The sequence below is a fragment of the Littorina saxatilis genome, linkage group LG5, assembly GCF_037325665.1.
Source record: "Littorina saxatilis isolate snail1 linkage group LG5, US_GU_Lsax_2.0, whole genome shotgun sequence".
Classification (NCBI taxonomy): domain Eukaryota; kingdom Metazoa; phylum Mollusca; class Gastropoda; order Littorinimorpha; family Littorinidae; genus Littorina; species Littorina saxatilis.
The window spans coordinates 10,987,450-11,003,951 of NC_090249.1; the positions used below are offsets into that span (position 1 = coordinate 10,987,450).

A 16,502-nucleotide genomic window follows, 5' to 3' on the forward strand; every position below is an offset into this window, starting at 1 on the left:
CCAACCAACCACACCGTCAAAAAGAACTTATTCCACCTAGACAATTTCCCTTCCAGGCTCACGTCAGATAGGAGGATCAAGCTACCGCACTCATGTATGCATGAAGAGATTTGAAATCCACGCTGGAGATACAGCTTTCCCAAAGAACAATGAAGAGAATCACACTTTCTTTGTCTGGTCGTGCCGACTGATGGGAAGTTTTTATTTTATCTTATTATTTTCAGATAATCCTGGCGGGCAGCATAACACGATTCTGTTGTGGACGAAAAATGTAAAAGGCCTTTTTGACGTATCCGAAATTTCTGATAACCTCCGCCCTTAACACATGAGCACGAATTACAGTAAATCAGAGGGGGAAACACAACGGGGAAAAAACACAGTTTTGAATGAGAAAAAAAGTCGCAATGGATCAACACAACCACAGTAAATACCAGTAACATTACAACATGAATGAAGAGAGAAAGCTAAAAGAAAAAACTCAAAAGTAAATACAGAAAAACAAATATATTACGACATTAGCAACAAACAAACACACGTGTGTTTATCCAAACCTGACAGACCGCATTTCAGCCGCAACAGTTGTTGTTTTCGGCGTAGTTTAAGTACACACACACACACACACACACACACACACACACACACACACACACACACACACACACACACACACACACACACACACACACACACACACACACATGAATACGAAGTAGCATAAATAAACATATCTATTTATGAAAACAAAAATTAACACCATTCAGATTACGAGCAAAACACACAAGACATTCATGTTTCAAAAATCACGATCTGCGGGCCTTTGTACGCAAATGCGACAATATGCTACCAATTTTAGCCACTTTGAACTAAAAGTTTGTTTCAGACAGGATAAAAAGTTACACAAACGGTCTTCTGGTCCACCGGACTAAACTGCTTCTTATTCTGATCAGTCTGTGGTGAAAAAAATAGGTCAAGAAATAACAGAAATCACTCCGCTCACAAAATGTCCTATTTACCAGATGAAACTGACTTTCACGTTTCGGGTCACTACGGAATGAGTACACTATTGGTGCTTTTAAAGGTACACATCCCTGAATCATGTTAACCACCCCGAAAGATAGTGCTTTTAAAGTTACAGGGCTGCCCACAGTGCGCGTCCCTGCGTCCCATACGCACTAGAAGCCAAAAACAAGTACGAGAAATGTATGGAGGGGGTCCCGGGACACTTAACTTTAAAAGAGCGGGTCCTGGGACGCTCTAAGTTTCTTTTATCGTGCGTACCGTAATTACTTTTTCAGGCTGCAATCGTCACACCACAATTTTGTATAAGTACACCGGGACTTTTTGTTTTTGTTAGCCTTGGAACCCTCTAAAATTGTGCAGTGGGGGTTCATGGACCCTTTAAAAATTGAAAGTGGGGGTCCCGTGACCCTCTAGGAGGGGCGTCCATGGGGAGCCCTGAGTTATCTTGAACTTAAGCGTTGGAAATCAAGGGAAGTTGGTCTGATGCCATCTGAGCCTCTTTATGAACTTGCTGTAATAATGTGGAAGAAAAACATCAGCGAGGCCATTTTCAGAACAAAAGTGCCAGCTAAAGGGAGCCAAAAGCACGCTTTTTCTTCGACCAACGACAACAAATAATGACCACATTGTGTTTATTTTATGAGTTCATTCTCTCAGTTAATGTCTTTTGGAGTCAATCTTGGCATCGGTATAACGCACTATTGGCACTGGGGTTTGAGCTTTGAGTTTTCAACGCAAATTTTAAGATTACCGATTGTAGATTCTTTATGAAACAAAATCACCCTTTAACTTGAACACCAGTGTTCCCCACGGACTCCCGTTCTGGAGGGTCCCGGGACCCCTGCTTTTAATGTTTAGAGGGTCCATGGACCCTCTAAGCGGAGTTTTAGATGGTCCCAAGCGTCCCGGATCCCCAAAGCCCCTGTGTACATATAACGCATTGTGATCGCGAATAATGTGATATTAGGTGGGTTTCTTTATTACCCTAATATTCGAGTAGGAAACCTTGTCAAAAGCAACACACACGCACATTTTGTTTCCGCGTGAAACTGGCATAATTTGTGCTTGCACTTTGACTTAGCTGACGACTACAGTCTGACAAGAGTATACGGAACGCACGACAACGGACAATTAGTGCGTCTCGGGACCCGCTCTTTATAGGTTTAGTGCGTCCCAGGACCCCTTCATGAATTTCTAGTACGTTATTTCGGCTTCTAATGCGTATAGGACCCAGGGACGCGCGCTTTGGGGAGCCCTGTTAGACACACACAGTCCAAACATCTTCTTCTTCTTCTTCTTCTTCTTCTTCTTCTTCTTCAGCGTTCCAGAAATTCTGGTGACGTGTGAGCTCGTTTGCCCATTTGGGTTCCCCACACAGGGCAAACTCTGAGAGCATAGTCAGCTTCACTCCGCTTTCGTTGAGTAGGCATGCTGGATATTTTCGTGTTTCCATAACCCACTGAACTCCGACATGGATTTCAGGATCTTTTCCGTGCGCACTTGGTCCTGTGCTTGCGTGTACACACGAAGGGGGTTAAGTCACTAGCAGGTCTGCACATAAGTTGACCTGGGAGATCGGAAAAATCTCCACTTTTAACCCACCAGGCGGCAGCGACCGGGATTCGATCTCACGACCTCCCGATTAGGAGGCCGACGTCTTACCACTGCGCCCGTCGAAACATCAACACTGTGAGTGCCTCCTTTCAGGAATTTGATTTTTGTTTCAATGGATTTAATTCTTAAAAAAGCGCTCGTGTCATTTACGAAATTAACTCATACAAACATTCCGCTCTGCTCAGAGAACACCCTGGCTGCTGAGTGTTGGCATGTTTCCGCGTGAAAGAACAAGAACAAGAATGTATTCCGCCATTATAGCATTATGCACAGCCATTGGTATTTGTCCTGGTGTGGAAACACTCATTCGTTCATGCACTCCTTGCATAAAGTAAAAAGGCTAACAACAACAACAACAACAACAACAACAACAACAACAACAACAACAACAACAACAACAACAACAAGTATGGTCTTATTCCATGTAAAAGCCTGACCAGATCTGAGATGGTGAGTTGAATTGTTTTTGTGGGAAAGAGTGTGCCTTTACATGGCCTTTCAATCGGCTTTGGCATGCAAAGCCCACCAACTAAAATTCAGATTGCGACCATGCTGTCACTTTTAGCCAATGATGATAAGAGGGTGCTTTCAGCCTTAGCAAAGTGGCACAAGTGGTCACTTAGTGCAGAGATTTATACCATGCATCTCATCTGTCTGAGTCGAAAGAATTAGGTTAAGACCTAACATCACTGCAGACACAAAATGTTCCCATTTCCAAGATAGCAGTTATTCAAGCATGGCTGGCCACTCCACAGTGAAAACCTACTTACGCCATTAAGTTTCCTCGGAAGCTTTTTTTCGCCAGACAGCTGAGTAATCTTTTGATCGAAATGATTATATTGTTGACGTAATTCCGTAAAATCTGTTCATAAATATGAACAAGTTGCTCGATTACTAGATATAGGGGCCTGCTTAGCATGGAATAAAACACACTTCAACGTTCTATCTTTATTATTCTGGAGGATGAATGTTTCCTAGTAACTACATGTTTTGCCCTAAAAAGTCGAAACAAACGTCAATTCTGACCCATTAATCATTCAAATATTACTTTATAGGACAAACAAACACTTTTTCTGAGTTTTGTTTTTATCGAGGACCTTGAAAAAAATAGTGAAAAGCTTTCCAAAGAAACAAATCTTAATTTTCGTGCCATCTCTGCCCTTTAACAAACAAAAGGTAAATCTTCTCCACGTCATCAATGGCTTTGTGATCACGGGTCTTCTTCAGCGTTCCAGAATGTTCTGGTTACGTGTGAGCTCGTTTGCCCAATTGGGTTCCCCACACTATACTCTGAGAGCATAGTCAGCTTCGCTCCGCTTTCGTTGAGTAGACATGCTGTGTATTTTCGTGTTTCCATAACCCATCGAACTCCGACATGGATTACAGGATCTTTTCCGTGCGCACTTGGTCTTGTGCTTGCGTGTACACACGAAGGGGGTTAAGTCACTAGCAGATCTGCACATAAGTTGACGTGGGAGATCGGAAAAATCTCCACTCTTAAACCACCAGGCGCCGGCAGCGACCGGGATTCGAACTCACAACCTCCAGATTAGGAGGCCGACGCTGCACCCGTCGGGTCGTGTATATGCGCACGTGCCTTCCGAATTCGTTCCCTTGAATCGTTGTGTCACCGCGATAAAATAAAGAGTTGATTGCACAAGTGAAAGCCCGAAATCTCATAGTCAACATTTTCCCCCCGAATGGATAGGGCTTCCAATAGTAACGCATGCTCCATGCTCCATTCTGTTGTTTCCTGTGACGTCACGCATCATCCTTGGCGTCTTCGTTATTTAAGATGTTTGTTATCTTAGGTTGAAATATGTGTATGCTTAGCGAAATATGTTGAGTTATATATGTTTTAAAAAATCTGATTTAGGGCAATCTGCCACAAATGAAATCACGGATGTCTTTTTTCCTGCACATGTATTGATAAGCCTGACAAATGTTGATTTCAAGGCATGAACATTTACTATTTAGGATAACCAGCCCAGTTGACTCCCCTTGTTTTCAAACAGCGTCAAGATCCCTACTTCCTACCAAAGACAACACAGAATCTGGCTCAAACCCTCATGAACTTATTTCAAACGAAACAGCATTATTTATTCTACTCTGGCCGCTGTACTTCGGAATTGTTTGCTTTATGCATAATAATTCTTCGAACCTGCGGATTTGAACCTACGACCTTCCGATTCGGAGGCCGATGTCTTATCCACTGGGCCACTGCGCCCTACCCATTCAAACTCCAGGCTGTGTTTAGTAACGAATATGGCACACATTTTATAAAATGCAGGAGTTGTCTTTGACTTTGTGTTTACTTATCACTGCTTACTCGACGAGATCAGTCCGTTTTGCTGTATGGCAAGCACACACTGACAACTTGTTTATTCATGCTCTTTTTTCTGCTTTTGCAAACGATAAATGAAGGTCCACTTAAGAATACAAGGATTGTTTTTGATGTTGTTGTTGTTGTTGGTGTTTCGCTTGTCTTCTCTATTCCCCATTGTCTCCCAAACAAAACGCGTCTGGCATATATGGACAAGTAACATAATTGACACTGAATTGTGATCAGAACAAAAAGAGCTCAATGAAAAGTTTGTTCTCTCGTTAACTTGTTGTTGTTGTCTAAATGGGTTTCATTTGGAAATAGTTAAATTGTTTTTCAAAAAGATTAAAAGCTATGCAGTGTAGACACCGACGAGAGACTAAGAAAACGATAAGAACGCTGACCATTTAGTACATCACAAAAGCAAGACACACCAACGGCGATTACAGTCGAATGCACTGAACAACAACATACAGACACACACACGCGCACACACACACGAGCACACACGTACGCACGCACGCACGCACGCACGCACACACACACACACACACACACACACACACACACACGCACACACACACACACACACACACACACACACACACACACACACCTTAGCGAAGGGAAAGTTGAAGTTCAGCAACTTTCCGGTGCATAAAGCGGTCATCTTTCACACCCGGTTAAGGATGCCTCCACAACAACAACAACAAAAACCCGATCACACCACCTTCTTCCCTCACTTATCCACCCCTCCCCAGCCACCCCCACCCCGATCACCGCCGAACTACTCTTTTTGTCATTTTCCAAATGACTTCAGAAATCTCATTACCGGATAACAACAAAGGACATTCAGACAATCACCTTCTTCATCTGTCGTTTCTTCCGTTTCTTCCTGCATTTCCTTGGAGGGGGTAGCGACCTGTGTTGTGTTCAAAGCCAGCACCCGCCCGCTCCTGTCAAAGGCCCTGACTTGCACGAAGTAGAATTGACCTGCATGACAGAAGATATTTGACAGCCGAAGTAGTTAAATCGGAAGCTAAAGGCATGGCTAGTAGGCGAAACTTATGAGCGGGATGTGTTGGAAGCGAGAACTGAAAAAAATTGAATGTGAAAAGAAAAAAGAAAAGATTGAAGAAAGAGATCTAACCTGGTTATTCATGTGTCCACTTTTGTTTAATGGAAGAAAGAGATGTCTGAAAGACTGTGGGTCAGGGCGAAGAAAAAAAGGAAATTCAGAGGGAAAGAGAACGCTCTAACATAACTTCAGATAATATCATGTTCATGATCATGACCATCATCATAATCATCGTCATCGTCGTCGTCGTCGTCATCATCATCATCATCATCATCATCATCATCATCATCATCATCATCATCATCATCATCATCATCATCATCATCATCATCATCATCATCACTATCACCAATATAATCATGACCACAACCACTACCTTTAGTGCGATCGTTGTCTATTAAGTGTAGCTTCCTCGTCATGATTAAAGTAATCGTAAACAAAATCTATGAATAAAGAACAGAGAAAACAATGAATACGACCAAATCGTTCAATATGCTTTGACGGATGATTGTTTTTCTGAAGGATTATGTGTTTCCTTGACTATCCCATTACCATAACCACGCACACAAATATTTCTTATAAACTGATCGAGAGTTCAGTCGATCTGTGCATACACAATTAGTTTGGTCAAAGTGTTTCTTTGATTATCTCAACGACTTTACATAAGATATGTGGTGACATATTATTATTTTTTTTTCATTTTCATGTTAATTATTTCATTAATTTGTCCCATCGCTGGGAAATTCGCGTCGCTTCCTCCCAGCGGAAAGATAGCAGTAACAGAGTCGCGCTACCCAGGTGTATGCGTGTTTCGGTGCAATCAGCCACCTGCACTTATGGCAGAATGACCGAGGTCTTTTACGTATATACCACAAGGGTAACACGGGGATGGAACATGCATACCGTCTTTGAATCTACCCATACAGCTGACCCGTCAGTGTCCGTCCCGGCCCGGATTCGAACACGCGGATCAAAAGTCCAGTGTTCTACCAACTGCTATACCGGGCCCCCTTGAACTTTCAAAAATATTGAACTTTGAGTGGTGTACACTATTTCCCTTCACACACACAAACCTGGCTGCAAAGTCAAATCCATGACTTTCAAGTTTGGCTTCAGAGTTTCCGTCAGCAGTGTAAAGTTTGACCTTGACTTGACTTTCAGCTCGAACAGATGCACATATCGTGGGTCAAGGCCGGTGAAGTCCCAACTCAGGAGAGCAGAGTTTGGGGTCACGTCCACGATAGACAGGGGAAGCCATGCGCGGTACTTGTTTTGCTGTGGCGGAGGGGTCACAATGGGAGCTGCAAAAAAGAAAATCTGTGAGAGGTTTTTTTTTTTTCACTTGGGTTTTAGCCTTGAGGAGTTTGAAACCAAATTGAAACCACATACACCTAAGTCAACATGAAAGTAGGCAGAAGTGTAGATAAATAAAAAATAAAAATAAAAAGGACACAATAAAACAAAACAACACCGCCACAAACAACAGCAACCAAACAACAACAACAACAGCAGCAGCAGAGGCAACAAGAACAACAACAACGACAACAACGACGACGACAACGACAACGACAACAACGACGAAAACAAAGACAACGATGACGACAACGACGACAACGACACCACCAGCAGCAGCAATCGACATTAAAAACGGGTTTAATCAAAGTGAAATGACATTAACAGCAACAACAACAACCGCAACAACAAAAACAACAACAACAACCACAACAACAACCAGCAACAGCAGCAGCGGCAACAATCGACATTAAAAACGGTCTAAATAAAATGTAAGTGATATTGCTGTTTTTCTTTTGAGTTCAATGCTATACAGAACAGTTTAGTTATGTGAGCTTTGGATGCTTTCCTTCTTTCAATGAGCAAACAAAAACAGCTTTATTTTTTTAAGCGAGTCTCAGCTTAGCTTTAAATTGTCACGAAAATGCATACATCTACGACATCATGTAAAACTGAATAACTTATCGATAGTCAGTTCTCAAAACTATACCAAAAACCTCATGAACTATCACAATCTTGAAATCGCATTTACAACGTCTAAGTGAACTCGTTTGCTGTTCATAATCTCAAGATTATTGGTTTTTCCATTAACTTTTAAATCGACCAGTGGACCACTGGATGTTTCATTGTTTTGACGCTCAAACGTTAAATAACTAGGCCTCCTTGTTTGTTTGGTGTTTTTCTGTACTCTCTACTAAACCGCGTACACAACAAAGTGAGCCCACAAAATGTAAGAGAAGTATGTGTAAACAATCGGAGTTGTTACATGTCAAGGAACACAAGTGCATTGCAAGAGAGAGAGAGAGAGAGAGAGAGAGAGAGAGAGAGAGAGAGAGAGAGAGAGAGAGAGAGAGAGATGAGAGAGAGAGAGAGAGAGAGAGAGAGAGAGAGAAAGAGAGAGAGGGATAAGAGAGCGAGCGAGCGAGAGAGAGAGAGAGAGAGAGAGAGAGAGAGAGAGAGAGAGAGAGAGAGAGAGGGGGGGGGGGGGGAGAGAGAGATATAGAGAAACAGACAGACATACAGACTGATAGACACAGTGACTGAGTCCAATGGATAACGAGTGAGGTTGTTGGTACGCCAAAACGAAGCCATAAATGAAATGTACACCGGACTGTCCCTCTACCTGTCTGTCTATGTCTGTCATGTGCAAATACTCTATATTAATTACGACCGTTTAGAATTCTAGACATATTTCTGACCAGTCACGCACACACGCACGCACACACGCACGCACACACACACACACATACACACACACACACACACACACACACACACACACACACACACACACACACACACACACACACACACACACACACACAGATTATACGAGGAACAGCATGACCCAGACTGAAACCGGCTAAAGACATCGATAAATGTGCAATTTTCAAATAAAAAAGGAAAGATTAGGAACAACGAACGCGCATTGCAAACCTATCAACTGCTCCGTTCTTTGCAAAGATTATGTCGACCGTATCTCATTAGATTATGAAAAATAAAAAAAATTAAGAAGAAACAAGAAGGGTAGGAAAACAGGAAGCTGTTTTTTTTTAATGTTCTTTTGACGTATTTGGCTGCTTGCGCGAAGACCAATCAATGTCATTCCAAATTAAGGCCATTGGACGAAAACAGGTACAGCAGTGCCTCTTGAATACATGTATATGGGTTATTCCCCAGAGCTGGGCACCAGTTGAAACCATGTTACGCGAGTGAAAATGTTATTTGTTTAACTGAGACATTCAACCATAGACCTTCATTTGAATAAAAAAATAAAAAAACGTTTCAAAATATATATATGCAAAGAAAAAATTGGAAATGCTTGCACATGTTGATTGTGTATACGTTCAGAACATTAGAAGCATTTCAAATTACATCACTCGCGTATCATGGAAACCAGAGGATGTCTCCGTGAAAAATGCGGTGGGTTCAATGTCAGTGTCTGAGTTCGATAGATTGACTAAATGTAGTAATTTCGCTGCACGCGACTTGTTTAAATGTCAATATCTAAATTCATGCCACACTGCTCAACAGCGTTGTCGATTTCATACCCAGCGGTCGCGGTGACACGTTCACACTCAGAAAGTGACCAGCCAGTATAGCGCAGTGGCGTACAGCGCTGCACAGTGAAGTGTGGTTTTCTCTATTTTGTTCCACGTTCTAAGCTTGCATTTAATCCAAACAAAACATAACCATATGTTTTTGGAATCAGGCAAAGATAAGACATAAGATGCAACTGTTTTTAAATCGATTTCTGAAATCTTAACTGTACATTGAATTTTCATATTTTTAATTTTCTGAGCTTGTTTTTAATCCGAATATAACATATCTATATATATGTACTTCGTGACGACTTACATTATCCGTGGACTGCATGGTGATATATATTTATTCGGTCGTGGTTTTTTGTTCTGTTCTTTTTTACAAACTACTGTTTTGACTTCGTGGGATCATTATTCGTGCAGTCCAAGTGGGTTTTTTTTCCCCCAGAGCAACGCCTAACGCGTATTTCATTACGAAGCCGTGTCAGTGTTTCTGCATTTCTGGAGAACAAAACGGTACTGTTCACGCATCTTTTTGAGCGTAGCATATTCCTTTAAAAAAATCGCTGCATGACCCTTCCACTTACTTTTAAATGTCGTATTTGTGTTTCGTATAATAGAAATTAAAGCGTTAGGTATAAGTTATCTCGAGAATGAAGTTTGTATCGTGACTTTGTCTTCATAATCAATGGAAACATAAGAAACATGTCTCCGCAAAGAGAATGGTAAATGTTGTACATGTATTTTCCTTGCCGTGCATTAGTTTAAACATTATTTCAGCAACGAGCGCAGTAGTATAGTGGACAAGACGTCAGCATCCCGTTTGGAATATTGAGTGTTCGAACCCAAGCCGGTGGGTTAAAGGTTCAGATGTTCCCCATTTTCCAGGTCAACTTATCTGCAGACCTGCCTACTACTGCATTGTGCCCCTTCGTGTGAACACGCAAGAACAAGACCAAGTACGCGCGGAAAAGATCCTGTAATCCATGTCAGAGGTCGGTGGATTGTAGAAACACAAAAATTCAAAGCATGCATCCCTCGAAAATGAAGTCCCTAAATGGCTGAGCAAAGCGGTCATGTACACATAAAAAGAAGAAGAAGAAGATGAAGAAAAAGAAGAAGAAGAAGAAGAAGAAGAAGAAGAAGAAGAAGAAGAAGAAGAAGAAGAAGAAGAAGAAGAAGAAGAAGAAGAAGAAGAAGAAGAAGAAAAAGAAGAAGAAGAAGAAGAAGAGGAAGAAGAAACTATCTTGAGAAGGACACATAGCAAACAAAATGCGGGTTTTCATATAAAATGGAACATTCAGGTACCATTTGAAAGTCTGGAAAGATCTAGGGAGGGGGGGGGGGGGGGGGGGGGGGCTGTTCAAGATCGTTTTCTCGGTGACGATGTACCTTTAGGCTCTTAGATATAAAATCCGTATTACCTTAGGTCAACCTCTGGTCAAGGATTAGGGTCATGAACTGTCGTCGGTGGTGAGTTGATCAGTAAGAGTACCTGTTACCATGCAAGGTTTTGTCTGCAAAATCGACATGCGCATCAGAATTATGCCGCCTGTCCCCCTGGAAGCGTGAATGGTATATCACGCGCACATCATTGAGGGATTATGATGGCTTATAATTATATTAAACTCATGCTGTGGAGTTCGTCATGGTGGTTCCGATGTTTTCCCAGTGTGTTCGTGTGTGTGTGTGTGTGTGTGTGTGTGTGTGTGTGTGTTTGAAACTAATATATACTGGGATCGAACAGGTTAAGGAAACAACAACAACCAACTGTTAGTAAGATTGAGTGACCAATCTCATCCTCTCCATTCTAAGTTTGAGGCGTTGCCGTCAGGCCGGTGGCTCACGGTGCCTATGGCCTGCAATAACTCCTTTAAACATTATTTTATTCCTTCAGCAATAACCATTTTAAATGCTGATCACAAATGTTAATCCTCAAAGTTTACACTTGAGCTGTTCAGACTTTGTGAGTGTGTGTGTGTGTGTGTTTGTGTATGTGTGTGTGTGTGTGTGTGTGTGTGTGTGTGTGTGAGTGTGTGTGTGTGTGTGCGCGCGCGCGCGTGTGTGTATGTGTGTGTGTGTGTGTGTGTGTGTGTGTGTGTGTGTGTGTGTGTGTGTGTGGTTTATGCGACTGTTCGCATCCGCTGTGGTTATGCGCGTCAGTGACTGTGATATAAATATATAAATGACTAGATGATTACCCGCTTCGCCGGGTACCGGCTTCGCCGGGATGATCGCGAGACGGAGTATGAATACCCGGCTTTGCCGGGAAGAAGTAGAGCCGCCGGGTACCCGCGATTGACGCCACACGAAGGAAGGGAGATAAACGCGCAAAACACTGGAGAAGATAAGGAAGAGTAATACCCGGCTTCGCCGGGATGAAAGCGTTGTGGACAGTGACCTTCTAAAAATAGTAACGGGAATATGGATTGAGCGTTGTAGACAGTGACCTTCTAAAAATAGTAACGGGAATATGGATTGACGCCACACGAAGGAAGGGGGATAAACGCAAAACACTGGAGAAGATAAGGAAGAGTTACTGGGAATGGATCTGGGAAGATGAACAGAAAAACCCAAATCGGTTCAGCGCTGCGCGCTGAGAGCACGTGTTGAAAATTCTCATCGACCAGGTTGTGTCCGGGGTCTACCTGAATATGCCCACCAAATTTGAAGCAGATCCATCGAGAACTTTGGCCGTGCATCGCGAACACACACACACACACACAGACACACAGACAGACACTAGTCGTATATATATATAGATATAGATAGATGCTTATTGCTTATTTCCATGTTTGTGTATAATGAAAATGGACATTAAAGTGTTCTTATCTTATCTTATCTTAACTGTGTTGATATTAACATCAATCTAACACACATGGTAAGTTTTAGTCTAGTGCGCATATCATACACGTAATAGATGGGGCTTAAGCCTGTCCTTTATTGGGCAAAGTCGACTACGCGAAGTTTACTTCGCAAAGCTTACCGCACGGAGCTTTAGCACGGAGTTTTCAGTAAAAAGACTTCGTGAAGTCTTTGCGAAGTCCACTTCGGTCTCAATCAAAGACCGCCTCTACACAAAAACTGACACGTGCGTCTATTTACAGAACACCATGACACCAACCTACCTCTTGTGGTCGTCGTCCGTTCCTCATCATCCGATGACAGAGTCACAGCCGATGCCGTGGCTTCCAACAGAAGCTCATCCTGCTTGCCAGTGGGTGAAGCACCATACGCGCGCAACTTGGCTCGGTATTCCGCGCCCGGCTGAAGACTCCTGAGGTTGAAGGAATTTGTCTGACCGGGCAGGGTCCGTGTTAGGAGGATGCGGTCGGTGTCGTCAGTGATGTCGATCTCAAAGTGATCGATGGACTCTGGATCTCCAGCGATGATCTCCCAGGCGACGGTCAAGGTAGTGGACATGATGTTTGTAGTGATGACCCCTATGGCCAGGTTGTCTTCTTGACCTGTGTCTTCTTCTTCATCTGTTATGATAAGGAACCAAGTATAAACACAGTGGATAAAGTCCGCAACCAGGAATACGATCGACACCGGTGCCTGCATCAGTAAAAATAGCATAACAGAAGAACTACGGAAGATAACCAAACAGATATATAAAGTATCTAAAGAAAAAGAAAAAGAAAACACACCAGTAACCAGGTTATGTACATTTAAAACAATATTTCGGCATTTAATTGGCTTCTTCGGGATAGTATCGTAAGAATGGAATGACAGCACGTGATATAATATATATACATTATCTATCAAGAACAGTTTTTAGTTGTGGTTTGGTTATTTTGCGTATTTTCCTCAAATAACTGTTCTGGACATTTGTGACCCTCCACCACGGAATGAGTCGCATGTCACCTTTGCATGATTTTCATACTTTTACATTTTCCTAACGAGTGTTTTATGCTCTATCCAGTGGAAAAAACCGTTTCAGAAAAGAGCGAACACTGTAAGCCTGTGACTGAGCTGACCCTCACACTGTTACCAGACACTCCCCGGACTTATATTAAGCCTAGCGCAGAACCGCGCGAGGTGACATGCGACTCATTTCGTGGTGGAGGGTCACATATAATTGATAGGCCTTTTCCCTTAAATGTAACAGTTGCCAGGCTGTGTCTATCCTGAATTTGTGTCGTTTCTTTTTATTGGTATATTTTGTTTTTGTTAGGTCGATATTGGGGGGAACCTTTTTTGAGCGGCGGTTACGTTACACCAGTTAACACAATCTTTGTGGATAAGTCTGATACCCCAGACTCAAGTTTCAGTCGCTGTCTTGGAAATTAGCACGTTGAGTCCCATTAGATTATGTATTTCTTACCTCACAACTCCTACAGTTACAGAAAAAGTAACGTTTTAAAACAGTGTTTTAATGTTATAACTGGAAGACTTCAGCCTTAAAAGTTTAAAATCGGTCATGTGGGCAGCCATTATTCTTTGAAGCCTATAGTTCGTTCTTGTTTTGTCTAACTGTATGTGTCTCCTTTTTAAGTCAATGATCTTTTGTGGACAGAATATTCTTCACAAAACTCAAGCTTACTAAGTCGTAGTTGGAACATTAGTGATGTGTGATGCACTGATGTACATAACACTAAAAGAGAGAGAGAGACAGAGAGACAGAGAGACTTTTGGCATACAGAGAGAGACAGACAGAGAGACAGACAGACAGACAGACAGACAGACAGACAGAGACAGAGAGAGAGAGGCAGATAGACTCCCTTACAATGGGTTTCAGATGTCATTTCATCAGTGGGTATTTGTTCCATCCATCAAAGTATTTAGACGAGAACACGGAGGGCTTATCTCAAAATAATTGCCAGCTCTAGTCTAGCCCCAGATGCCGTCTTTGATATGTTTCTCCTTCACAGAGATATTCTGAACGGATATCCCTTTTTGTCTAGACGCGTGAATGATGTAAACGTCTTGGTGACATTATATTTTCGTCCAAAGACAAATTTAAAAAAAATAGACTGCCAAAGTTGAAGGACAGTTACATGTTTCCCTCTTTTGTGCATTATATAACGTTTGTTTTTTGTTAAATCGAACTGCTATCAGTCTAATGCTGAGCTGGACAAAAGTTAGAAATTATTTCTATTCTAAACTGCCGATGCTGTGCAAGTTTGAAAACTGAATTATTGTTTCCTGTCACAGAAATAAATCGTATTCTTGCAATTCTAAATTTCTTATTTACTACGCTATATGAAGGTACAGTCCTCTACGTGGTACGAAGGTACAGTTCTGCTCACTTTGTTCAATTGTCGCGGCCTTTTACAGGAAAAAAAGGGGACCCGGGTAGCTCAGGTGGTAGAGCACTGGACTTGTGATCTTGGGGTCGCTTGTTCAAAACCAGGTCAGGACGGACACGGGTCAAATTCATGTGCAGACCCAGAGACGGAAGCCATGTCCCACCCCCGTGTCACCAGGGGCACGTAAAGAACTTGGTCATTCTGCTAGAAGTACTGACAGATGGCTGATACCACCCCAAAACGCATACACTTGTGTATCTCATCTAAATTCGGGGTAAAACCAGGGAACATGCCCCTGATGGCTTTGCCGTGAGGGGGTAAAACTTTCATTTCTCTCTCTCTCTCTCTCTCTCTCTCTCTCTCTCTCTCTCTCTCTCTCTCTCTCTCTCTCTCTCTCTCTCTCTCTCTCTCTCTCTCTCTCTCTCTCTCTCTCTCTCTCTCTCTCTCTCTCTCTCTCTCTCTCTCTCTCTCTCTCTCTCTCTCTCACACACACACGATAAAAGACTATCCATCCTCTTGGACGTATACCAAAAAGTAACGTCTTGATGACTTCCTGTCGAGAGATGTATTTGTTTTCGAATTGAATTTGCGGAACGACACTAATGGCGTTTGATAAGTTCGTCAAAATATTCCCACGAAACACAGAAATGTATCCAGGATGTTGATCATTGGTATGTGTCTGAGTGGGAGATGATCTAATCCCGAGTCTGGCAAGAGCTGTGTTGGAGAGAGCCTAACAGGAAGGACTGTGACTTTAATTCGTGAAGTTTCATTGTCACGTGACGGCCGTCTGTTGACTTTTTTCAAATAATAAGACAATTACGAAAAGGTATACAAAAATAAAATTAAAATAAAAAAAACACCCGTTGTCTGTCTTTTTCCACTCACCAAACTGTCATATGCCCTCGACACTCTCATTGTTTTTGTTAGTGAAATGGGGAAAATAAATGTTGATTAAACACAAAGACAAAATGTTTCCAATGAACCAATTGTGTTTCCTTTAAGACAAGAGCGTTTTTGTGTGTGTGAGTGTTTTTGTTGTGGTGTTTTACTGCGTTTGATGCTGATACTTTTGTTCGTATTATTGTTGGTGTAGTTAGCGGAGCGCGTGGTGGTGCTTTTTTAAAATTGTTACGTGTGTGTGTGTGTGTGTGTGTGTGTGTGTGTGTGTGTGTGTGTGTGTGTGTGTGTGTGTGTGTGTGTGTGTGTGTGTGTGTGTGTGTGTGTGAGTGTGTGTGTGTGTGTGTGTGTGTCGCGGAACGCGATTCAGAAAATAAGTTTGTGTATTGCAGTGGTTTGCAGTGTTTAGTCATGTTTAGTCAATAATATTTATCCGATTTAACCGAGACCGGAAGGAGACGGCGCATGAAGGTACCGAGACCAGAAGGAGACGGCGCGTGAGGGTCTTCTTTAGTGACGTGTGAAAAGTCTCTCGCGTCACGTATAGCGCAGCCAATTATCAGGAGGAGGTCAACGGCGATCTGGCATTCTGCGTTGAGACACGAGGACAGGCGCACGGGCAGGCAGACGAACGTCTTAATTCGCTGGTCAAGAAACAGCATGCGACGCGTGTCACATTAATAGCAGAATAACTTACGTCGAAGGGTGAGTAGCTCATTCAAGTCAAGCTTGCCAAAGCCTTTCCGATTTTCGCCTGCGCA

At 42.5% G+C, this 16,502-nt stretch overlaps 1 protein-coding gene and 1 long non-coding RNA gene across 5 annotated transcripts in view; one reads left to right on the forward strand and one right to left on the reverse strand.

The window, feature by feature from the left end:
• LOC138966286 (uncharacterized) overlaps positions 1–16,502 on the forward strand; it is a 470,291-nt gene that overhangs the window by 452,963 nt on the left and 826 nt on the right. Inside the window, exon 1 of one of the 2 annotated variants that reach the window (XR_011455659.1) lies at positions 16,083–16,446. The exons of the other annotated variant lie outside the window; for it this stretch is intronic. This is a non-coding gene — a long non-coding RNA (uncharacterized lncRNA). Of the gene's footprint in view, positions 1–16,082; positions 16,447–16,502 lie in introns of those variants that run through there. 2 annotated transcript variants of the gene reach the window in all.
• LOC138966283 (cell adhesion molecule DSCAM-like) overlaps positions 1–16,502 on the reverse strand; it is a 91,806-nt gene that overhangs the window by 39,344 nt on the left and 35,960 nt on the right. For 2 of the 3 annotated variants that reach the window (XM_070338441.1, XM_070338439.1), the window contains 3 exons: positions 12,718–13,074; positions 7,109–7,336; positions 5,822–5,950 (listed from right to left, as the gene is read on the reverse strand). In XM_070338441.1, the coding sequence (XP_070194542.1) occupies positions 5,822–5,950; positions 7,109–7,336; positions 12,718–13,074 (714 nt within the window). The remainder of the gene's footprint in view (positions 1–5,821; positions 5,951–7,108; positions 7,337–12,717; positions 13,075–16,502) is intronic. The other variant, XM_070338440.1, reaches the window with a different exon arrangement.